Here is a 26,716-nt window from a genome sequence, read left to right as displayed (position 1 = left end):
TCTTTAGGCCCCTTTCCTTTATTTGCTTTCATCCTGGTCTTAAAGCTGTTAAACCATCATTCTGACTGCTCCAAATGTTCAGTAATTTTATATTAGCAATTTTTTTCTCCTGGTGTGGTTGATGAGGGGAGTAAAGGTCTCCCTTGCCAGGGGGTATGGCACAGAGTCCAGCATAGCAGACCACTCAGACCGCCGCCATCTTGGATCTCCAGCCTTGAATATATTTAAAAACGCAGCCTCTACAGCTTTCTGTGGTAAGGAATTCCACAGGTTGACTATCCTCAGAGATGAAATTGCTTATTCTGAGATTATGCTCTCTGTTCCTAGACTCTTCCACAAGGGAAAAGAACCTTACTTTTCTGCCCAGTCAAGTCCTCTAAGAATTTTATATGCTTCAAGAACTCCGTGCCTCATTCTGTAGATTCCGAAGAGTACAGGCCCAACCTATACCACAGAAGACCATATCTAAAAGCAGTTTACTAAATCTTCCCTGGACTACCTCTAATGCCAGTATACCTTTCATAAGATAACACACCCAAACTTGTTCACAATATTCTATCTGTAGTGCCTTGTTTAGTTTGACAAAAACCTCTCTATTTGTATACTTCATACCATTTGAATTAAAAGCCAACATTTCATTTGCCTTCCCTATTACCCGTGAACTCTTTTTGCAATTCATGCACAAGGGCTCCTAAATGGCCCTGTTCTATAGATTTCTCCACTCTTTTTCCTTTTCCGTTTAAATAATATTCAACTCCTCTACTCTTCTTGTCCAAGTGCATAACTTCACATTTCCCCACGTGTCAAGTTTTTGCTCGCTCGCTTATCCTGTCTATATTCCTCTGCGGATTCTGTGTGTCATCCCCATCACTTACCCTCCCACCTACTTTTGTCTCATTTGCAAACTTAACTGAAGTACATTCACTTCCTTCAGCGATCTGTGGGACACACCACTAGCTACAGGTTGCCAGTCTAAAATGCACCCACTTTCTTCAGCTTTGTCTTGTATTACTTAGGTAATCCTCAATCTATAATAATATACTGCCTCCAACACCATAGACATTTATCTTATCAATAACCTACTTTATCAAACATCTTCTGAAAATCTCAATGTTTAAAATCCACTGCATCCCCTTTACCTATCCTCTTCCTTACCACCTCAATGTATTCTAGTTAATTTGTTAGACATGATTTCCCTTTCATGAAGCAATGCTGACACTGCTTTTTTGTATTATGTATTTCTAAATGCTCTGCTATTACATCTTATATAATAGACTCCAACATTTTCCCAATAATAGACACTAAGTTAACTGCCCTTTTTGGGTCTTGCTCCTTTCAGAAGGGTGAATATTTACTCGTAAAAATACACACAATTTAATTAGAAACAGACATCAAATTACTTGCGTGGGGGGTGATGCATAAAGTTCCATTCTTCATGAAGAATGGAATACATCTTGAAAGCATTTTTGCAAGATGAAGACAGAAGTTTTCACATATATTACAACACAGAACTTAAAACAGAACCTTCTGTAACCCTTTGCCAAAAATGGACTAGGGTAGTTATCGAACGACTATATAGACTGAAGAAGAAATTAGGGCAATACCTTCTTCAGGGGCGGCACTGATGCCTCACAGCACCAGGGTCCCAAGTTCGATTCCAGCCTCAGGCGACCGTCTGTGTGAAGTTTGCACGTTCTCCCCGTTCTGCATGGGTTTCCTCCGGGTCCTCCCACAGTCCAAAGATGTGCAGATTAGGTGAATTGGCCATGCTAAATTGCCCATAGTGTTAGGTGCATTCGTCAGAGGGAAATGGGTCTGGGTGGGTTACTCTTCGGAGGGTCGGTGTGGACTGGTTGGGCTGAAGGGCTGTTTCCCCACTGTAGGGAATCTAATCTAATCTAAAACTTGATCACTGTCAATGTCCAAAAATCCCAGCCTTATTTTACTGTCATAGTTCTTTATCAGGAACACTGGCTGAAGACTTAGGAGAGTTTACATAGTGAGGCAGTGCTTAGATTCCTCTTTATTGTGCACAAAACAAAAAAACTGACTTCATTGGATTTTCATACCCATCCAAGCTCACACAGGAAGCAGGGTGAAGGACCAGAAGTAGGTTTTTAACTCATTCATTCATGAGATGTGGGCGTCGCTGGCTGACCAGCATTTATTGCCCATCCTTAGTTGCCCTTGAGAAGGTGATGGTGAGCTGCCTTCTTGAAACACTGCAGTCCTTTTGGTGTAGGTTGACCCACAATTCCCTTTGAGAGGGCATTTTGACCCAGCAGGGTTGGGAGGTGACTTATAAAACTTTTCACTTTGTTTTAGGAATGCACATGACAATAATTTGCTATTCTATTCTATTTGTAAACCTAAGAACAATGCTCCATCACTGGATTGAATTGCTTACTCGGATTTGGAAAGAAACAGGTAGTAAATCCAGATTGATAAGTTATTTCCATCGTCTTGAATTTGTTTCTAATAAATTCTTTTACTTAGTTTTCCTTTCTACTAGACTTTCTCTCCAAAATCTTTCAATACTTTTCTCTAAATTTAATTCATTTGAAATTATACAGAAACTTGCATCCACCTGAGCAGACAGAGATGTATGATGCATGCACGTACACAGTGGTTCCAAATATGTTACCCTAGCTCCCATCTATGCTGCTTCTCTCTTTCTCTCTCACACACACACACACACACACACACACACACCTGTTTGTATACACACATACAAAGATGCAAACATCTGAAATCTCACCCATTTTTGAAATAAATGACGTGAGCTCTTTGAAGTCCTGTTTCAAGGAAGAACCCCAATTCCTGTTCTTGGAATGCTGAACCGGGTTTTGGACTCCTGTTCTGGATATTTGTGTTCAATACCTGGCTCCAAAAATAAGAATAGTTTGTTATTTCTTTTGCCAATCTGTTAATCTCATTAAGAAAATGATATACACCTTTTATATAAAGCAGATACAAAAATAGAAATTGCTGGAAAGTTCAGCAGGTCTTGCTTCCTCAGACCTTAAGATGGGTCACTGGACCCAAAATGTTAACTCTGTCAGACCTGTTGAGCTTTTCCAGCAATGTCTGTTTTTGTTACACTTTTTATGTATTAGGACAAAATAATTAAGCCTGCGTATATTGAACACTGAAAACAATGTACAGACTTTGAACTGGGGCAGTGTAATATTTAATTATCTAATGTTTACAGATATTTTTACTTAGTACAAACCAGTTTCTCTCATCAACAGAAAATGTGCAACTTAAACTATGGGAGGAGAGCACTATAACTGCCTATATAGGAACCAAACTTGCGATTCCTCACTTGGAGGCTGTTTTTATTTCCACAGGACTGATTTAAAATAGAAGTCAACTAACCTAACTTAAAAGAGATTCTGCCTTTGAAACAAACAAATAAATAGACATAACAGGAATTTAAATGTACATTTTAATATTTAGCACAATATTTTCAGCATCAAGAACAGGAGACAGATTGTCGAGACAGTCACCAATTTGACCGACAATCAGCTTCTCAAACTTCATTTGTAGCATAAAGCAAAATCAGCCCAGTGCTAGTCAAGATCTAAAACTTGTAAATGCCTTTTAAATGCACATAAGCCTTGTCAATGATGTGCTCCAGCATGCAACTGCATTTGGCATTTTGACTGACAGGACTTGGGACAGCTTTGTCCATTTCAGATATTTTGCAGTACACTAGGTCATTAAGGCCAAAGAATTGTCATTTACAGGAATACAGAAACAAGTGCAGGCCATTCAGCCCCTTCAGGCTCTTTTGCCATTTAATGAGATTACGGATGATCTTTGGCCTAACTCCATACACATGCCTTTAGCCCATATTCTTTAATACTTTTGTTTAACAGAAAAATTATTAACTCAGATTAAAAATTAACTATTGATGTGGCATCAACTACCATTTGTGGAAAATAATTCCAAATATCATCCTTTGTGTATACAAGTGCTTCTCAACATTTCTCCTGAATGGATTGGACCTAACTTTTAAATTATACCTGCTAGTTCTAGAATCCCCAACCATTAGAAATAGTTTAAGTTTAACTTTGTTCTATCTTTTGCTTAATGAGGAATATTTTGGTCAGATCATCCTTCTATATTCACTTGTAACATACAAAATTATCCCAAAGTGCTTCACATATGCTATAAAACAAACTTTTACACTGAACTGCATAAGGAGATACTGTATTAGGAATTGTAACAAAGTGTTACGTTCTTAAGGTCTTAAAGGAAGGAAAGTAGAGATACAGATCTGGGGAAGGATTCCAAAGCTATGGGGCGAGGCAGCTAAAAGCATGGCCACCAATAGGAGAACCAGAATTGGGGGACCTGTAGACTGCAAAGCTGAAGGAGGTCACAGATATCTCAGTGGCTTAATGGGCTTTGGAATGGGTACAGAGATTTTGCGAGATTGTAGGCTGGGTAAATCAAAGATTGAGAATTCTAGGGCTGGGGGAGACTACAGAATGCTTGGTGGATTATAAGGCATTCCACTTACCACCTATACAAATAGATTGAGAAGTCATATCTTATTAACCAGAACATGTGGATCTTAAAAGAGAAACAAAATAGAAATGCCACAATGATCACAGTGTCATCAATAAAAAAACAAGGAGAAAGTGAGGACTGCAGATGCTGGAGATCAGAGCTTAAAAATGTCTTGCTGGAAAAGCGCAGCAGGTCAGGCAGCATCAAAGGATCAGGAGAATCGACGTTTCGGGCATAAGCCCTTTTTCAGGAATTCCTGAAGAAGGGCTTATGCCCGAAACGTCGATTCTCCTGCTCCTTTGATGCTGCCTGACCTGCTGCGCTTTTCCAGCAACACATTTTTAAGCAAAAAATTAAAAACAACAGAAGAGTTGTGATGGAGTCAAGGTCCACAAGATATGAGGATACAGTGCCGTATCAGGTATTTGAGTCAGTTTGGGTGCTATTTTTAAAAAATACCAATTTAGATAAGGGGCTGTAAAGAATCATAACAATGATCAGTGAGGCCCCATCTGCCTCACTGGTTAACAGGAGAAGAGCAGAAATGCAAGTTTAACCACAGAAAGTGACTTTGAAATTAATTCTGAGAAAAAAGAAACGTCAAAAGAATTCTGACATATGGTACCTGTGACAAAAGTGCTTTGTATAACATTGCATCCCCTGAGGTCAGCTGCTAGTTATTTCTTTAAATATTTCTAGAGACCAGGTAATGTTCTGGGGACTGGACTTGAGACATGACAGATGGTGGAATATGAATTCAATAAATATCTGGAATTAAGAGTCCAATGATGATTATGAACCCATTGTCAATTGTCAGAAAAAACCCACCTGATTCACAAATGTCCATTACGGAAGGAAAGTGCCATCCTAACTTCTTTATAATTTATAGTCGTATGCAATTTTACAAGAAAAACACAATGAAAAGTGTTCTAAGTCACCCTACGATGGTGCCTATATTAATGACAGAAGTCATGATAAAATCATGATCTGGCCTTTATGAATCGCCAGATTCTCAACAGTGACACTGACTCTTAACTGTCGTCTGGGCAACTGGGAATCGGCAATAAATGCTATGCCCTCATCACATGAATGGATACAAAAATACCTTCCTTCACCGCTGTCTCCCTGTGCTGCCACTTTCAAGGAACTATATTCCACTGCAACACCACCGTGACCAGTCCTATTCCAGCCCCCACCCATAACTCTTTTGCCCAGACGACAATGATTATCATCAGTGCTGATTTTGTCTCTGGTCCAGAATTGGAAAAGTTTATCAATTTTGCTTCCCACCTCCACACTGCTCTCCTTTTCACCTGGTCCATCTCTGACTCCTCCCTTTCTTTTCTTGACATTTCCATTTCCATTCCTGAGGTTAGGCTGGCCACCAATATCCACTGCAAGCCCAGTGACTCCCACAGTTGGCAGGAGTACAGATCCTCACACACTGTTTTCTGTAAAGACTCTCTTCCATTCTCCCAGTTCCTCCATCTCCATCACATCTGTTCTGACAATTCCAACTTCGACAAGGGGGCCTCCGAAATGTCCATCTTCTTCCTCAACTGAGGATTCCCCAGCACCATAACTGACAGGGTCCTCAGCTAGGTCCAACCCATCTCCTGGTCTTCAGCCCTCAGCTCCTCCCACACATTCCCCCCATCCCCTTACCTACCATCCCACTAGCCTCCATATCTAATGGATCATTAGCTGCCATTTCTGCCACCTCCAGACACAGATTCACTTCCCCTCCCATGTCAGCCTTCTGCAAGGACCAATCCCTCTGCTCCATTCCTCCTTCACTCGCCTCACATCACCTTTCCTTACAACTGTAAGTGATCTATGACCTGCCCACTAACGTTCTCGCGCATCAGTATCGAAGGGCCCAAATGCAGTTTCCAGGTGAAGCAGATCACCTGCACTTCACTCAATCTAGTCTACTGCATTCACTGCTCACAATGTGGTCTCCCCTACGTTGGGTGACTGCCTTTCAGAACATCTACATTCTGTCCACAAAAATGATCTTTAGCTTCCAGTCACTTGCCACTTCAACATCTCGCTTTGTTCCCTGGCCAACATCTCGTCTCAGGCTTGTTGCAGTGCTCCTGCAAAGCTCAGCATATTCCACTGTGGAACGATACAGCCTTTTGGACTCAATACTGAGTTCAACAATTTTAGAGTTTGAGGTACCTTCTCCCATGCCCTTAGTGCAACTCCCACACACCAGGTCTTGCGATCATATGGTCTGCTATTACACACAACTCACTATTAGCCACTAATAATCCCCATAAGCAGGTATTCATTCTCCTGGACTGATAGTTATTCACTTCTTTGTCTGACCAAATGTTCTTCTCTTTTTTGTGCTCTACTCCTGCCTATTTATTTACTCATTAGTCCCTCCCCCCACCCTATCTTCTGCATAAAAACCGACATTTCCCAGCTACCTCAGTTCTGAAGAAGGGTCACTAGACCCGAAATGTTAACTATGCTTTCGCTCCACAGATACTGCCAGACATGCTGACTTTTCCCAGCAATTTCTGTTCTTGATTCTAATTTCCAGCATCCGCATTCCTTTTGTTTTTTTTTTAAAGGTCCTGTTGTACTCTCATATAACCTTCACCATCCATCCTGTCAACTTCCCTCAGGATGAATTACCTCAATAAGATTACCTCTTATCTTGTAAACTCTAATTGATACAGCCCAGCCTGTCTAATCTTTCCTCATAAGACATCACCCTCAACACAAATACCCAGGTTCCAAAACAGAAATTGCTGGAAAAGTTCAGCAGGTCTGGCAGAATCATTGGAGAGAAATCAGAGTTAACGTTTCAGGTGAGGACAAGGGGACACAATCCAAGATTTCAGCTGAGTGAAACTCCTCTGAAGTGCTTCTAACACTCTTCATACTTGAATAAGGAGATTGTACAAGCTCCAGATGCGACCTCATTAATGCTGAAAAACTGTAGAAAAACATCCCTCCTTTTATATCGCATTCTACATGCAATAAATAATACTTCACCATTCTTCCTAATCACTTGCCAAACCTGCATGATTAATAATTAGGTTTTATCATTTTGAGTTGATTAAGTGAGGAATTAAATATATATTGTTTAATTATGGTTAATTGTAAAATACCTTTGGCAAGAAAGAATTACATTTGACCTGGGCCAAATATAACAGGTTGATGTATATTAATTTGTCAAATTGATTTGAGCTTCAACTTGTTTAGGTATGGTCAGTATTGTGAAATTAGAAATAGTTATTTCAGCCACATGACATTTGACAGGTGGTGGAAAATAATTAGATTTATCAGTTGGGACATATGGGATAGTATCAATCACTAGGGGCTGACAGCACATACTTCAAATAGACACACATATTGCTCGTCAATAAAGATATATTTTTAAAAATTGGTAGATTGATGTACAAACGCTACTGAAAATGGGGCAAGATTACAAAACATGATTGGCATGTCAAAGAATGCATCAGGAGACAGGAGAAAACATAATACTATGCAGTGCAGAAACAGGCCCTTTGACCCACCAAACCTGTGCTGACTCCTAGCTCATACTTAGACTACTACTAAACTGCCCACACGTGATATCTATTCCTCTGTTCGCTTCACGTTCATGCATCTATCAAGGTATGCTAAAAATAGTCCTAATGTGCCTGCTTCCACCACCTTCACTGCCTTCCAGGCAACCATCATCCGCAGTGTGAAAAGTTTCCCCTGCACTTCTCCCCTAAGCTTTCTCGTTCTCACCTTGAATCTATGCCAAGTTGTAATTGACTTTTCCACCCTTTCTACGGCTTACAAAATTTTGTCGACCTCAATCAGATCACCCTCCGCCTCCATCTTTCCAGTGAAAACAATCTGAGTTTATCCAACCTCATAACTAAAATCATCCAGACCAGGCAACATCCTGGTAAACCTTCTCTACACATTCTCCAAAGCATCCATGTCATTCTGCTAGTTCGGCAACCTGCTCTGCATACAATAGTCCAAATGTGGCCAAACTAAAGTTTTGTACAGCTGTAACATAACTTGCCAAATTGTATGTTCAATGCCCCGGTCGATGAAGGCAAGGCATGAAGCTCCACATTCCAACCAATCTCTGGATGAAGACATTTCCCCATAACTCCTTTATAATTCACTCACTCCAGAGCGTTGCCAACTATAAGGGTGAAAGAATTAAAGAACAAAATTGGAACGTTACAGCACCACTGACGCTCAGTATCAGCAGTGTGCACCATCACAAGACGAACTGCAGAAAGTTACCAAGGTTCCTCATACAGCAGCTTCCAAACCTAGAAGGACAAGGACAGCAAATACATGGGCATACAATCATCTGCAAGTTCCCCTCCAAATCATTCACCATCCTGACTTTGAAACATATTAGCATTCCTCTAGAGTTGTTCGGTCAAAATTCCTTCTAACACCATTGTGGGTCTAGCTACACTAAACGGACTGCAGCGGTTTAAAGTGGCAAATCACCAAAACCTTCTCAAGGGCAACCAGGAAGGGCAATAAATGCTGAACCAGCCATTGACACACTCATCCTCTGAATGAATTTTTTAAAACCTGACATTTACTACAGAGAAATAGGCAATTTGGTCCAGGTCTATGCCAGTGCTTATGATCCATGCAAGATTCCTCCCACCTCATCAGATTTTCTTCCAGTATGTGTGCTTAAATGTTACTTATCTCACTTTCTGGTATCAGACTTCTGTGAGTGAATGATATTAAAAATGTTCACTTTTAATTGCTCGAAGCAGGAAAGAATTTCTATTAGTGACTAAATGGAAGTCTCTCCATAAAGATCAGAACTTTGCATTTTTGATGAAGTGTAAATTATGATGTAGAATCTAAAATAAACGTCATGGTCAAATTAGGACTTTGCAATACTAGTCCAAACAAATCAAACTGCGCTGAGAGTTTAGGGGCATCCATCTTTTCTCAATTTGAACTAAATCGGTCCAAACACTGTCCCCTTGGAGTAAAAACTGATAAACAGGTATACATTAGACAAAAATAACAAATTACACCATTTCATAACTTCAACTCTGAAATATGTTTTTTTTGACACACTAAAAAGAAATTGATAACCTCCTTGGTTTTCAAAGGCATCATTAGTGAGCAAAGGTTATGTAATAAGGAGCTCCAGACAATCTCAACCACACATTGCCGTAATTAGTCGCATACACTGAGCTACAATAATATTCCAGGCAGCAGTTCAAAGTTCCCTTGCACTTAGTTGCTACAATGTCTTTTGTTGCACAACAGACAACTGTTATAGTTGTTTTTCTTTTTTACATTCATTCATAGGATGTGGCTTCTCTGGCTAGGCCAGCATTTATTGCCCACCGCCAATTGCCAAGAGGGCAGTTAAGAATCATACAATCATAGAGATATACAGCATGGAAACAGATCCTCCTGCCGCAATTCATCCATGCTGACCAGATATCCTAAATTAATCTAGTCTCATTTGCCAGCACTTGGCCCATATCCCTCTAAACACTTCTTATTCATATACCCATTCAGACATCTTTTAAATGTTGTAATTTTACCAGCCTCCACCACTTCCCCAACCCATTCACGCACCACCATCTGTGTGAAAAAGTTGCCCCTTAGGTCCCTTTTAAATCTTTTCCTTCTCACCTTAAACCTATGCCCTCTAGTTTTGAACTCCCCATACTGGGGAAAAGACTTTAGCTATTCACCCTATCGATGCCCCTCATGATCTTACAGACCTCTATAAGGTCACCCCTCAGCCTCCAATACTCGAGGGGAATTAGCCCCATCTTTTCAGCCTCTCCCGATTGTTCAAACACACCAACCTTAGTAATATCCTTGTAAATCTTTCCTGAACCCATTCAAATTTCACAATATCCTTCCTATAGCAGGGAGACCAGACTTGCATGCAGTATTCCAAAAGTGGCCTGACTAATGTCCTATACAGCTGCAACATGACATCCCAACTCCTATGCTCAATGCTCTGACCAACAAAGACAAACATATTACTTTCTTCACTATCCTACCTACCTGGAACTCCACTTGCAAGGAACTATGAACCTTCACTCCAAGGTCTCTCTGTTCAGCAACACTCCCCAGGACCTTAACACAGTGTACAAGTCCTGCCCTGATTTGCCTTTTCCAAAATGTAGCACCTCATATTTATCTAAATTAAGCTCCATCTGCCACTCCTCAGCCCATTGGTCCATTCGATCAAGATCCCATTGTACTCCAAGGTCACCTTCTTCACTGTCCATTACACCTCCAAATTTGCTGTCATCTATAAACTTACTAACCATACCTCATATGTTCACATCCAAATCATTTGTATAAAGCCATATTACTGTGGGTCTGGAGTCACATGTAGGCGAGATCAGGGAAGAATAGCACTTTCCTTCCCATAAGGGCATTAGAGAACCATATGAGTTTTTCTGACAATTGACAATGGATTCATTGTCATCGTTAGATTCTTAATTCAGATTTTTACTGGATTGAAATTCCAGCATTGCCGCGGCGCAATTTGAACATGGGTCCCCAAAATTGTCTCCCCATTGTCTGCATGTAGACGTGGCACCCAGAGTAGCATTATCTCTGTCTGTTTAGAGTCATAGAGATGTACAGCATGGAAACAGACCCTTCGGTCCAACTCGTCCATGCCGACCAGATATCCCAACCCAATCTAGTCCCACTGCGCTCCAGATTGTATATCACAGCATAGTCTGTCCACTTTGAAATGTTCCACCTTCTCGGATTTCAACCTCTCCCACATGGTGAAATTAACAAATGAGCCTGGAAATTCGAAGTCCAGCTCTCAAATGCAGTACTTCCTATTCCTATGAGAAAGAGAGTTGAAACAGAAATTTTTATAAAAGGAGCTGGCCACTTACATCATCAGTTCTCTTTACTGAATGGGATTTTGAGAGCCTTGAAGTGTGAAAGCTGAAGCATGCAGATTTGACTTGGTACGAGTAGCTCTGACCATTGTGGGATTATTTAGATAGCTAAAGTACCACTTCAGGGAAGAAATAAGGTACTCCTTTAAATCTGGTACCAGGTCATCTTTGGACAGGTGCCCTTTGGGAGGTCAGGTACCCCTTGGTACTGTTAAAAGTAGGCATTTGTTCGTGTGCGAAATGTATAAACTTATTACTGTCAAGTTCAAGGGGCATGCATTTAAGGTGAGGGGGGAAACTTCAAAGGAGATATGAGAGGCAAGTCGTTTTTTTTTACACAGAGAGTAGCTGGTTAAGGGACTTTAAGATAAGGACATGAATATGCAAGGAATGGAGCGATAGAGACCAAGGTCAGGCAGAAAGGATTAGTTTAATTTGGCATCATGTTCGGCCCGTTCCTGTCCTGCAGAGTTCTATGCAAGTTCATTGAGATTGCCCAAAATCCAAATCCAATACTCAAAATCAATTGTCAAACTGTGTAAAGCACGGGTCAATATTTGAACCAGACCGGAGTCAATGTCCTTGGGGGAGTTTTTGTTACTGCTGTTGGGGAGGTTTTAAACTAATGTGGCAGGGGGCTGGGAACCAGAAGAGAAAACAAGTAGACAGTGAGGTGGAGACTGGGGACTGTAAGAATTATGAAGATAGCATTAATAAAGGGCAGAATAGGCAGAGAGCAGGTGAGCGCAAAAGAACTGGTGGCCTGAAATACATCTACTTTAATGCAAGGAGTATAGTGTGTAAGGCAGATGAACTTAGGGCTTGGATTGATGCCTGGGAGTATGATGTTATTGCCATCACAGAGACTTGGTTGAAGGAAGGGCATGATGATTGGCAACTAAATGTTCCAGATGCTTCAGACAAGACAGGGAGGGAAGTAAAAGGGGAGGGGGGTGGTTGGAGTTGCATTGCTGGTCAGGGACGATATCACGGCTGTGCTAAAGGAGGACACTATGGTGGTCTTGGGTAGTGAGGCATTATGGGTGGAGCTGAGAAATAAGAAGGGTGCAGTTACACTGTTGGTGCTCTATTATAGGCCTCCCAACAGTGAGCGTGAGGTAGAAGAACAAATAGGTAAACAGATTATGGAAAGATGTAGAGGCAACAGGGTAGTGGTGATGGGAGATTTTAATTTTCCCAACATTGACTGGGATACACTTAGTGTCAGAGGTCTGGATAGGGTAGAATTTGTAAGAAATTTCCAGGAGAGTTTTCTAGAGCAGTTTGTCAATAGTTTGACGAGGGAAGGGGCTATTTTGGACTTGGTATTGGGGAACGAGCCAGGACAAGTGGTAGAAGTTGCGGTGGGGGATTTCTTTGGGAACAGTGACCACAATTCTGTAAGTTTTAGAATACTCGCAGATAAAGAAGAGAGTGGTCCTAAGGGAAGAGTACTAAACTGGGCCAAGGCCAATTATATCAAAATTAGGCAGGAGTAGGGAAATGTGGATTGGTCACAACTATTTGAAGGGAAGTCCACGTTTGAGATGTGGGAGGCTTTCAAAGATAGGTTAAAGATTGTGCAGGATAGGCATGCCCCGTTGAAGGCAAAGGATAGGAAGGGTAAGATACATGAATCGTGGATGACAGGAGAAATTGCACGACTAGAGGAAAAGGGAAGCGAACATAAGGTCCTGGCAGCTAAGAGCTGAAAATGTGTTGCTGGAGAAGCGCAGCAGGTCAGGCAGCATCCAGGGAACAGGAGAATCGGGCATAAGCCCTGAAGAAGGGCTTATGCCCGAAACGTCGATTCTCCTGTTCCCTGGATGCTGCCTGACCTGCTGCGCTTCTCCAGCAACACATTTTCAGCTCTGATCTCCAGCATCTGCAGACCTCACTTTCTCCTGGCAGCTAAGAACAGAACGACTCCTGGAGGAATATTGGAAGGGTAGGACAAGTTTTAAACGAGGAATCAAGCGGGCTAAAAGGGATCATGAAATAGCTTTAGCAAGCAGAATTAAGGAGAATCCCAAAGCATTTTATTCTTATATAGGAAGCAAGCAGGTAACTAGAGAAAGGATTGGTCCACTAAAGGATAATGAAGGAAGGCTATGTGTCAAACCTGAGAGAATGGGTGAGATTCTGAATGATTACTTTGCATCAGTGTTCTCTGAGAAGAGGAACATGATGAATCTTGAGATTAGAGATAGACATTCGATTAGTCTGGATCACATTGACATAAGTCGGGAAGCTGTGTTGGGTAGGCTAGAGGTTATTAAGGTGGACAAATCCCCAGGACTGGAAGGGATCTATCCTCGGTTGCTGAGGGAGGCGAGAGAGGAAATAGCAGGGGCTTTGAGAGATATCTTTGTGGCATCCTTAAATACAGGTGAGGTGCCAGAGGACTGGAAGGTTGCTCATGTTGTCCTCCTGTACAAGAAGAGTTAATAGGACTATTCTGGGTAACTACAGACCAGTGAGCCTGATGTCAGTGGTGTGAAAGTCACTGGAGAAGGTACTGAGGGATAGGATCTATTTAGATTTACAAAAGAATGGGCTTATCAGTGATAGGCAACATGGTTTTGTGCGGGGGGAGATCATGCCTTACCAACTTAGAGGAAGTGACCGAGTTGATAGATAAAGGAAGGGCTGTTGATGTCATATACATGGACTTTAGTAAGGTGTTTGATAAGGTTCCCCATGGTAGACTAATGGAGAAAGTGAAGTCACATGCTGTGCAGGGTGTTCTAGCAGGTGGATAAAGAACTGGTTGAGCAACAGGAGACAGAGAATAGGAGTTGAGGGGAGTTTCTCGAAATGGAGAAAGGTGACCAGTGGTGTTCCACAGGGATAAGTGGTGGGGCCACGGTTGTTTTTAATATACATAAATGATCTGGAAGAGGGCACTGTTGGTATGATCAGCAAGTTTGCAGATGACATGAAGATTGGTGAGTAGCAGAAAGCATAAGGGACTGTCAGTGAATATAGGAGGATATAGATAGACTGGAGAGTTGGGCAGAAAAGTGGCAGATGGCTTTCAATCCAGATAAATGTGAGGTGATGCATTTAGTCAAGTCTAATTTTAGAGCGCATTATACAATGAATGGAAGAGCCTTGGGAAAAGTTGATGAGCAGAGAGGTCTGGGAGTGCAGGTCCATTGTACCCTGAAGGTTGTTGCACAGGTGGATAAAGTGGTCAAGAAGGCATATACCTGCCTTCATTGGACGAGGTATTGAGTATAAGAGCTGGCAAGTCATGTTAAAATTGTACAGGACGTTAGTTCGGCCGCATTTGGAACACTGTGTACAGTGCTGGTCACCACATTACCAAAAGGATGTGGACGCTTTGGAGACGGAGCAGAGAAAGTTTACGAGGATGTTGCCTGGTATGGAAGGTGCTTGCTATGAACAAAGGTTGAATAGGTTAGGTTTATTTTCATTAGAAAAAAGGAGATTGGGGGGGACCTGATTGAGGTTTACAAAATCATGAAGGGTATAGACAGGGTGGATAGAGACAAGCTTTTTCCCCCAGAGTGAAGGATTCCATAATGAGAGGTCACGCTTTCAAGGTGAGAGGTGGAAAATTTAAGGGGGATACAAACGGCAAGTACTTAGTCAGGTCAACCTTTTACACAGGGAGAAAGTGAGGACTGTAAATGCTGGAGATCAGAGCTGAAAAATGTGTTGCTGGAAAAGCTCAGCAGGTCATTTTTTTTTTCTGAATTCCTGAATAAGGACTTATGCGATTCCTGAAGAAGGGCTTATGCCCGAAACGTCGATTCTCCCCCTCCTTTGATGCTGCCTGACCTGCTGCGCTTTTCCAGCAACACATTTTTCAGCTCTAACCTTTTACACACAAAACTATCTTCTTGAGTTAGATTTTTTTCATGGAGGGGACAAAAAATATAAAGTTCTTCAAGAAGTTTTAAAGAACACAAAAGATCAAAGTTTAGAAGAAATCAAAGCAACTTGGCAAATACTACGTCAAGACCCAAAACTAATATTATCCAAAATAAATGCATGTGGAAAGCCATACTCAAGCTCATCCAACCATAAAACCCATCACTTTCTTCCATCAGAATATCTACTTTGTCTCCCAAATAATTCCAGAGGTTATCCATTATACTTTGCATTTTACAATTATCATATCATTTAGATCAACTTGGTTAATTTACAATGGCTCAGGAACAACCAGACCTAATTAACTTCAAACATAATTTAACAGAAAATTGATGTACAGAGAGATCTGGGTGTTCAGGTCCATTGTTCCCTGAAGGTGGCAACGTAGGTCAGTGGAGTGGTCAAGGCGGCATACGGCATGCTTTCCTTCATTGGACGGGGTATTGAGTACAAGAGTTGGCAGGTCATGTTACAATTGCACAGGACATTAGTTCAGCCGCATTTGGAATACAGCGTACAATTCTGGTCGCCACATTACCAAAAGGATGTGGATGCTATGGAGAGGGAGCAGAGGAGGTTCATCAAGATGTTGCCTGGTATGAAGGGTGCTAACTATTAAGAGAGATTGAACAGATTAGGATTATTTTCATTAGAAAGATGGAGGATGAGGGGGGACCTGATTGAGGTCTACAAAATCATGAGAGGTATAGACAGGGTGGATAGCAAAAAAGCTTTTCCCCAGAGTACTAGAGATCACAGGTTCAAAGTGAGAGGGGAAAGTTTAAAGGACATATGCGTGGAAAGTTCTTTATGCAGAGGGTGGTGGGGGCCTGGAACACGTTGCCAGCGGTGGTGGTAGGGGCAGGAACGATAGCATAATTTAAGATGTATCTAGATAGATACATGAATGGGTAGGGAGCAAAGGGATACAGATCCTTAGAAAATAGGCGGCAGGTTTAGATAGTGGATCTGGATTGGCGCAGACTTGGAGGGCTAAAGGGCCTGTTCCTGTGCTGCAATTTTATTTGTTCTTTGTTCTTTATAACTTGGACCCCTATCACATTAGGGGCATTGACTTCAAAGCAAGTTTAGCTAAAGTTTTTGGCCCTGCCAATAAACCACTCTGATCTGAAATATATAACATTATTACACAAATGTACCAAACAAAAACAACCATTTGGTAGTCCTTCCTATTTATGTCATATCATCAGTATAGGATTGAAATAGATTAGGTGTGTTAAAGAGTGTAGAAATAACACAAGATAGCTTTGCTTTAAATATTTTTATAAAACGCGATTAGTCACAGAACACAGAATAGACACAGGTCTGCTCCTGACAGTCATGCTTACATAACAGGGCAGCTGCACAATTGTTACAATGGTCCCCACTCTGTCTTCAATTACCCTCCTCTTGTGGTTGTGAAAGGGGAATGAATACAACATGATTGCGTGGTCATTTCCATAGGTGTCTATGCTTTAATCTCTAAAATTCCTTCTCTGAAACTCTGTGTCTTGCTTTACTCCTTTAAGATACTCCTTAAAACTTGCCTTTTTCACCAAGCTTTAGTTGCCAGTCCTTACTGTCATGATTAGCATGGTCCTGGAGAAGCACAGCAGGTCGGGCAGCATCGGAGGAGCAGGAAAATTGATGTTTTGGGCAAAAGCCCTTCATCAGCAATGAGGCTGGGAGCGTCATGGGTGGAGAGATAAATGGGAATGGGGTGGGGCTGGGATGAAGGTAGCTGAGAGTGTAATAGGTGGATGGAAGTGGGGGTGAAGGTGATAGGTCAGAGAGGAGGGTGGAGCGGATAAGTGGGAAGGAAGATTGACAGATGGGACAGAACATTAAGGACGATCCTTAATGTCATGTTGAACGGTTTAGTTGTTTTGTAATGTTATAGACACAATAAAAGTTGTTGGTGATTTCACACTTGGTCAGATACTGCCTTGATGTCAAGGCAAGTCACTCGCCTGTCACCTGGCATTAAGAGAGAGAGAGAGAGAGAGAGGAGTGCTCATACTGAGGGATCCTGGCAAAACCCAAATTGAGCATTAATGACCACAGATTGTCAAGCATGTGTCTTTGCGCCACCAATGTCATTGCTTGATATCATATGCAGTGAATCAAATTGGAGGTAACATCTCTCATAGTGAGGACATCTGGCTTCACTTTTGCAACCTAAAAGCTAAACTTTTTCAAGTGTCTTTATATCCTTTCATAACATGAAAATTAGAATTGTTCACAGCATGCAAATGTGATCTACCAAATATTACTATAATTACTTCCCAAATCTGTCCCTCTTAAAATGAACCCAGTTACTGCATTGGCTTTTCTAAATGGTCTCATTAGCCTGCATGGTGATTTTGAGTGATTTGTATGTTTTCAGACTGAGAGAAGTGGGAGCAAAAAGGAAAAGAGGAAGAAGAAAATAAGTCCTCCAGCTTTAGTGAAAGGTAATTTATAAAGTTAATTAAGAAGTGATATAAAGGCAATAAATGACTCAGGACAAATCAGTTCTAAAACAGATCACTAAAAAGTAGACGTGAAAAGTGTGGAACTTTCCATTGTGCAAGTCTGCCAGGACAGCTTAAACACCAGGGAGATATGGTTCTGATTGGAATATTACAGTTACCATATGGCGACATTATTCTCAGATCCAAGAATAATTTTCTGTGAAATAATAAAACTGGATGGACAAACTAGCGAGCTATCCTATTATTCACGTCTCCTCTCTTTAGCAAACTGGCACTGCTCTCTAATCCTAGTGAGCACGATTAGGCATCAGTTCAATTCCAATGCACCAGTTAATGAAGCTTGGCTTCCTGACATCGGCACTTTGACAAAAACAATTTTTTAAAAACTAGATATCAACCAGATTGAGGATAAACAATTACTGTTCTGAATACAAGTAAATCTGCAGCATCAGATATTCAGTTTTATATATGACTGTATATCTAAACTACACAGCTCATGTTTACTCTGTTAATAAAGCATGCCTTCTCTACAATCCTTACTTTATAGATCTAGAAAAATGCCTTGTAGTGAGGGGATTCGACCTTCTCACCTGTCAACCCACCCTTGTCAACCTTAAAATGTTTGCAATGCCTGGGACAATGTGATATTTGTGCTAACTTGCCCAAGACTTATGGGTATGGCGCAGTTCCAAGAATACTCAAGAAAATGCTATTTAAGGTAAGGTTGTAGGTTTGCTCACTGAGTTGGTAGATTTGTTCTCAGACATTTCGTCACCATGCTAAGTAACATCATCAGTGAGCCTCTGATGAAGCACTGGCGTTCTGTCCCACTTGCTATTTGTGTGTCTTGGTCTGTTGTGGTTGGTGATATCATTTCCGGTTCTTTTTCTGAGAGATTGGCAAATGGGGTCTATTAACTAGCAAGTGGGACAGAACACCAGCACTTCACCAGAGGCTCACTGATCATGTTACCTAGCATGGTGACGAACCATCTGAGAACAAATCTACCAGCTCAGCGAGAAAACTTACAACCTGATCCACAACCTGAGCTACAAATCTCCAAACCTGCAAATTATTCAGGTAAGTGCGACATGATGCACTTGGGCAGTCAAGCAAGCAAGGCACGATATGACGAATATTAGGGAACCACTGAGGATTGGGGGAACTTGGTGTGCAAGGAGGCAAGACAAGAAGATGCTTTGGTTAAGGAAGTATATGGAATACTTGCCTTTATTAGCCGAGGTAAGAAGTTTAAAAGGACAGTTATGCGGGAACTATACAAAGTCGTGGTAAGGCTACAGCTAGAGTATGGCGTGCAGTTCTGCAATCCACATTGTAGGAGGGATGAAACTGCACAGGACAGGGTGCAGAGATGCAGCACCAGGATGTTGCCCTGGATGGAGTGTTTTATTTATGAAGAGAGATTAGATAGGATAGGGTTGTTCTCCTTGGATTGGAGGAGACTGAGGAGACACATGATTGAGATGTATAAAATTGAGGAGCACAGCCAGGGAAGGAATCTTTCCCCTTTGTGGACAGATCAATGACCAGGGACACAGATTTCAGCTCAAGGGCAGGAGGTTTACAGGGGATGCAAGGAAAATATTTTTCACAGGAATCCTCACAATAATTAAGTGTTTGCAATGCAAGGCATATAAGAATAGTTAGGTGCTTATTTTTGTTTGGTGCAGACTCAATGGGCCAAAGGACCTTTTTCTTTCCTCTGACCTCTGAGCATCTAGGACTATCCAAGACAAGACAATCAATTTGATTGATATCCCATCCAACTCCCTCCAGCAGCATGGCTAAAGCGAGTACTAACTCACTCCTTTAATAGCAGCCCTGCAATTCATTGACTCCATCACCTAGAAAAATCAAGGACAGCAAATGGTTGGAACACCACAAACTGCATGTTACACTCTCACTGACACACCCTGCTGACTCTGAATTACATGGCTGATCTTTCCAGATCCAGTATTGTTCCAGTGAATACAGTTAGCAAATTACTTCGCCATGAGAAACAAATAAAGATCGAATGGACTCAGATTTTACTCACAATCATTTCAAGTTGCTGACAGCTAACAGATTTTGATGCTGTGAATTTGGATTCATCCATGCACTAATAAGTGGAGGCGATGGCCTACTGGCATTATCGCTATAGTAGTTGGTGAAGCTTGAATTAGGAGTCGAATTATGACCATGAAATTATTGATGATTGGTGGGGAGAAAACCCATCTGGTTCACAGATGCCTTTTAGGAAAGTAAACTGCCATGCTCGCCTGATCTGCATGTGACATCAAGCTTAAAGCTATACAATTGACTCTTAACTGTCCTCTGGGCAATTAGGGGTGGGCAATAAATGCTGGTCTAGCCTGCATACGTGGATACTCACATCCTGTGAATGCATCCAACATTCAAACAGATTACATTAATGAGTGAATAAATAAACAAAAGTACAAAGAGAAGTGCAAGCCTTGATTTTAAAAGGCTACAGATGATTGGTGGGCTGCAGATCAGTCAGCCTACACTAGGTTTTATCAAGGAATCTGCTCTTTGTCTGCTTTCTACTGACAGCAGCTCTTTAAATGAGGCCAGCCTCTGACATCAGCCATGGCTATGGGGCAATTAGCAGTGAGAAACATTAGTGTCTGAAAAATAGCTGTTTCACACAGACAGAGGAAGGAAAGTACATTGTCACCATCAATTAAACAAACTTCACTCCATCATCCTGGAAATGGGAAGACTCAAGAATAGTACATAAGTGTACAATTATTAATACAAACCAGTTGATCTCCTGTGAGAGATAATCAGAGGACTTGCTATAGTAGCAAAACAGCAGCTTTAGAGTTTGTAATACACAATGAATTATTCCAAGATGAAGTTTAATTGCTGTAAATACTGACAATCTTTCCTCAAGAGCTGTCAGCATACCATCAGCTATCTCAACTTTTTCCACTTCACTCACTTGCCCATTTTCCCTCTGAACGTGCAGCCCATTGCTTTCTCCGTTCAAATCCATATATCATTAGCAAATCTGCTGACAATAATCGCACCTCTTTTTTGTATCTTGGAATTATGTTATCTTAAGGAGGCTGAGCAGCTTCAGCTATTCTCCCTCGAATTCTATCCACGTTATTAGCCACTCTGCCATTATTTCCCAAGCTGCTGATGACTTCCTCTCCTTTGAAGATAACTTAACACTGAACCGTGGAAGGAGAATGCTTGTGTTTCAGTACAAGCATTTAGTATTGGCTGTTGCCCTTCAGTTTTTGTTGGAGTTGTAATTTCAGCTCTGAACTTGGGCAGACTGATGGATGACTATTAAGAAAAATACCTTTATAACTGTCACATTGCTCTCACATATTCAGCCTTTAGCATCCCCTTCCTATCACTAAGTATCTGTCAAGACTACATTTTAGTGCGCACTTAATGCCAACAGGATGCAATTTCTGGTTTTCTATAGATTACTCTGTATAAAATAAAGAACAGGGGCTTGTTCTTGGTGCAACAGAAGTCTTGTTTATTAACAGTAACTATTTACACAATCAAAATGTCAGACTTGCACAACAAATGCAGAATGCTTTTCTTGATTATTTCTGTTTCCCCTTTCCTTTTTGCTCCATACCTTCCCCGAATCCACACAAATTATTTGAACTCTGTAATACTCTCCCTGCTCTATTCAGAGTTGCAAACCCTCTGCTGTTAGCCTTGAGTTTTGACAAATTGAAAATTGATTTCTGTGTCACGGCGGGGAGCGAACAGGAAGAAAGAAAAATCAAGTCAGTGGGAATGGAAGATAAAAAGCCATTTGACTATTTCATCCAATCACACAATAAAAGTAGGTAACGTCCACCCACTTTCAGAATGGACATGCAGGGCTAATTTGAGGGTGTGAAGGAGGTCTATGATGTTGCTATTACTTGCAATAAACTGGAAAGAATCATGGATAGCTTTATTTGTATTTCCATGCTGTGTGTCAAGAAGTGGAGACATTTTAATTGATGTGAATACATTAGTGCCTTAGAAATAAGGTTAGAAGAGAAAACAAAATGGCTATTATCAGCAACAAGTTTTTTTTATTCATTCATGGGGTGAGATCATCACTGGTTAGGGCATTTATTGACCAGAGAGCTGTTAAGAGCCAACCACATTGCTGTTGTTGGATATCCCATGATGATATCCAACAGCATGACCATGAAGTCACATGTTGGCCAGACTAGGTAAGGATGTTAGTTTTCTTCCCTAAAGGACATTCATGAATGAGATGTATTTTTCCAACAACTGACAATGGATTTATGGTTATCATTACACTCTTAATTCCAAATTTTTATTGAATTCAAATTCTACTCTGCAGTGATAGAACATTATCTGGATCTCTGGATTAACAAAAAACTGAAAGAACTGTGGATACTGGAAATCTGAAACAAAAACCTGCTGAGATATTCCAGCAATTTTAGTTTTGTCTCTGCATTAACAGTCCAGTGAACATTCTCATATTCCTATCACTTAATCTGAAACATTCTCACATTCTGATCACTACCAACATTTTTTCCCTCCACCAGCAATCTACACCCACCACCCCGACACCCACACCCAACTTTAACATAAATGCTGCCCCGTTCACTTGCTTCACACTTCACTTTTGAAGAGTCATCTTGACTCAAAACTGTATCTTGCTCTCTCTCCATGGATGCTGTCTGACCGCTGTGATCTCTAGCATTTGTTGTTTCCAGCGATAATACCACCAAGCCATCGCCTCCGCCTATTCTATGACTCAGGGAGACTGCAACATAGACAAGCTCTTTCAGAAAGGTGGAACCATCAGATATTCAAACAATGTGTAGGCTTTTAGAGAAATAAGCACGTCATGCACAGAGAGGAGGTCAGTAACAGCAGCAGTGCAGCTTCGCAGCACAAAAAAAAACAGTAAGGGCAAAAGAAAAGAAATTCTAAGTAGCTTGATATCAGTAAGAGAAAATCTACAGAAACAGTATGACAGTATTTCTAATATTTGTAATAAGACTTTTCAACCAGTTCCTGCAGTGTAATAGTTAAGATCTTTTTGCGTGTGCAGCAAGGCTTTATTTTCTTGGGCTAAAAGTGCACTGCCTTGTGCGACACAGTCACAGTCAGTGACTGATCCCCATGGCAAACAAATTGCAAAACTAACATTTATGGTCCATCAAGAGCAAGTTCACTCTGACATCTGGTTTGGCTAATATGACCAGCACTTAAAAATGTGTTGCTGGAAAAGTGCAGCAGGTCAGGCAGCATCAAAGGAGCAGGAGAATCGATGTTTCGGGCATGAGCCCTTCTTCAGGGCTTAAACCCGAAATGTCGATTCTCCTGCTCCTTTGATGCTGCCTGACCTGCTGCACTTTTCCAGCAACACATTTTTAAGCCCAGATCTCCAGCATCTGCACTCCTCACTTTCTCCTAATATGACCAGCAGCTGAGATCATAGCAAGAAGTGTCGTGGATAAAATCTCTAATATTACATGCAGCTAGAGTTGGTAACCCTGCTATAAATTTAGGGTTCACACGTCAAGTATAATATGCTTGATTGACTGCTATAAATGTATCTCAAATTAAATGTGTGTGTTACCTGCAGTTAACTTAGTGAAATCTGCTTGCAGATTGGAGGCTCCTCCCACTCTCCCTTTGGGATGGCAAGCAAGAGTAACAGTGGGAAATTACTTTGTCACTCTGTCTTCTTAACGTGTGTTTTCCAGAATGTTCCCTATGTGCCAGACCCTAGTTTGCAAGTTTTATGCAAAGTCAATCAATGCAAATAAGATATAAACATTGCAAATTTTAATGCTTTGAAGCAACACGCTAGGGAGACTGAGGATACAAATAAAAGATAAAATGCATTTTATGCAAAGCCACAGAAACTAGTTAGATTTTGGACGAATCTCCCACAATACACTATCAATGGGGTGGGATGTCTCCCCCTGCAATACACTATCAATGATCCTCTGGTAAATCTTTCTTACTCTTTCAATACAACTAGCATTTAAAAATTGGAGGGATATGGGGAAAAGGCAGGAGTGTGGGACTTGCCAAATTGCTCCTGTGAAAAGCCAAATGACACAATGGGCCAACTGGCCTCCTTCTGTCACCATTCTATAGTCTAAGCATTTCATTTTTATTCCATGATTAATTTTGATTTTTCTTTTTACCTCACTGCACTACTTTTCCATGTAAGCATATCTTATCAACCAAACTGAAATATATTGCAAGTATGGAACTTCACTGGAGCTGTCGTTGCCCAGCTAAGGCCATGGCTGAAATATGGTAAGTAGCTTTCATGTACCACAAGCACCAGGCAATGACACTTCCACTTAATCACCTTCCAATGATGATATTTAACAGCATGATCATCACTGAATCACTTTCTATCAATAATCTGTGACTCACCATTAAACAGGAACTTAATTGCACCAGCCAAAGAAATATGGTGGCTACTGACAAAGTCAGAGTATTATTCTGTAATTGCCTGAAACCTGCCTATCATCTCCAAGACAGAAGTGATGCTCCCCACTTCCCTGGATGAATGCAGTTCTAATAACACCCGTGGAGATTAGCACAATGCAGGACAAAGAAGCACAGCCCCTTAGAAAGATGGACAGTGCAGTGCAGTCCAGTGCAACAGTAGGATCCTTTCGCCAATCTACCATTCAACAAGAGCATGGCTGATTGACTGTAGCCTTCCCTGATAACCATTGCCTCCCGTGGGCAGCACGGTGGCACAGTGCTTAGCACTGCTGCCTCACAACGCCGGAGACCCGGGTTCAATTCCCGCCTCAGGCGACTGACTGTGTGGAGTTTGCACGTTCTCCCCGGGTCTGCGTGGGTTTCCTCCGGGTGCTCCGGTTTCCTCCCACAGTCCAAAGATGTGCAGGTCAGGTGAATTGGCCATGCTAAATTGCCCGTAGTGTTAGGTAAGGGGTAAATGTAGGGGTATGGGTGGGTTGCGCTTCGGCAGGTCGGTGTGGACTTGTTGGGCCAAAGGGCCTGTTTTCACACTGTAATGTAATCTAATCTAATCTCAATCTAATCTTAATCAAGAATCAACCTACCTCTGGCTGAAAAATATTGAATGCCTCTGATTCCTCCACTTTCAGGAATATTCCCCAGACTTATGATAGACAGTGAAAACAATTTTCTTCATTTCCTTTTTAAATTGGAAACCCCTTATTTTAAAACTGTTGGGAGGAGCGGTGTGGAAATGAAGATGGAAAAGAATACTGGTGTGATGACACAGCCTTGCTTAACCTCTGTTTGCACATATTGGGTCAGTCATGGATCTGTTGGTGAGGATTATGACTGACATTGCATGGTGCAGTAAATGGATTATAGTGATGAATTTCTGTGGGCAATTGAACTTGAGTAGGACTCTCAATAATCCCTCTGGTTGACAGGATCAAAGATCATTGAGAGACCAAAAGAGGCAATGCAGAGAGATTGCTGCTGCTCTCTACACTTTTCTTGAATTTGTCTTACTGTGAAGATCACTACCATTGTGTCTCTTGATGGATTGAATCTGCAGTGTGACTCTGGTAGGAACTCTTCAACTCTTGAGAAAAGGCTAGTGAGGATTTTTGCAATGACTTTCTCTGTGGCACACAACAAGGAAACCCTTCTGCAGCTATTGCAATCAGTCTTGTCTCCTTTCTTGAAGATGATCACAATTATGGTCTCCTCCTTGCAGACGAAGGAGATGAAATGGTCCACACGAGCCAAGAATGCTTCTCTGCCAAATTTAGAGAAGTTGCTTACAGAGCTACGTCACATTCGACATTGCTGAATCATCTTCAGGCAGCCAGAGGAAAACACACAGAGGAAGTTTGGATGCGGTGCTATTCTAGTGCAAAATGTTATGTGTAACAGGTTACAGATCAGGCACGATCTGCTTGAATAGCAGAACAATTTGAATTTCCTGCTTGTTCAAAGCAAGTTCAGATGTTTTAGATTTAACCAAAATGATAGAATAACATTCTTTAAATGTAATATTGCATTCAGCTCCTTTGGATGTTTATCAGAATGATTTTGAAAAAAGTACATTTATCAAGTTTCTCAGCTTTTCTATTAGCTTGACTAGCCTGACAGTGTTTCAGTTAATTGGATCTGCTGAATCAGAAAATTTCCCAGGGTGATTTACATTGCATATTTAATTAGCTGGTCTAATTTTTTATTTGGTGATTTATAGTTTTACCAAAGGTCCAGCTGAAAATTAACTTGAGCTAAAACCTTTATTATTCCATTTTTGTTGTACTGCTGAAGCCATGAATTATCCTGCTGAACCAGCAATTAAACTGGCTAGAAATGAAAGACATACATTTAAGTTTCATGGCACAGCTCTCTCACAAGCATCACAAAGGGCTTCACTTGAATCAGTGATATCAAATCATGAAAGTGCAGGTATTGCACATTATAGGTTCCACAAACAGAAGTGAGGTAATCTTTGGGGGTCTGAAGGATAGCATGTTAACCATTACATGAGGGCACTCTTTGCACTTCAGATAGTGCAAACTTTAACCTACCTCTGAAGAACTGTCTAATTGGAGGGCAAGCAGCAAGGACAAATGAAATACGAGGAGGATCAGGCCACATAGCTCCTTAAATCTGCACCATCATCCAGTTAGATCATGGTTCAACTAATACATCAACTTCATTTTTTTTCAGCTTCCTTAGACTCCAAAACTTTCATAATTGGTTAAGCAGTAAAGGTTCACAACACTTAGTAAAAAGATTTCTCTTCATCTCAGTACTAAACAGACATCCTCATACTTAGAATGTAACCTCACAATCTAATATACCCAGCATCTATCCTGCTTATGCCTCTCAGCTTATACATATTAATATGAGCATTCTTCAAAATCCAAGCAATCTTGACTCAATTCAACTCAAACATTGTCTACA

General features: G+C 41.2%; 1 protein-coding gene across 2 annotated transcripts in view; it reads right to left on the bottom strand.

Annotated features, from left to right (window-relative positions):
• The window catches only part of ttc7b (tetratricopeptide repeat domain 7B), a 371,811-nt gene that overhangs the window by 298,418 nt on the left and 46,677 nt on the right, over positions 1 to 26,716 (bottom strand). For both annotated transcript variants that reach the window (XM_043696948.2, XM_043696949.2), the window contains exon 5: positions 2,759 to 2,880. In XM_043696948.2, the coding sequence (XP_043552883.2) occupies positions 2,759 to 2,880 (122 nt within the window). The remainder of the gene's footprint in view (positions 1 to 2,758; positions 2,881 to 26,716) is intronic.

Source organism: Chiloscyllium plagiosum, unplaced genomic scaffold (assembly GCF_037043375.1).
Source record: "Chiloscyllium plagiosum isolate Xiang-an unplaced genomic scaffold, Cpla_swu_hap1 HiC_scaffold_8, whole genome shotgun sequence".
Taxonomy (NCBI): domain Eukaryota; kingdom Metazoa; phylum Chordata; class Chondrichthyes; order Orectolobiformes; family Hemiscylliidae; genus Chiloscyllium; species Chiloscyllium plagiosum.
Note: the sequence above shows the minus strand (reverse complement) of the source record. Positions and strands in the feature narration are given on the sequence as shown.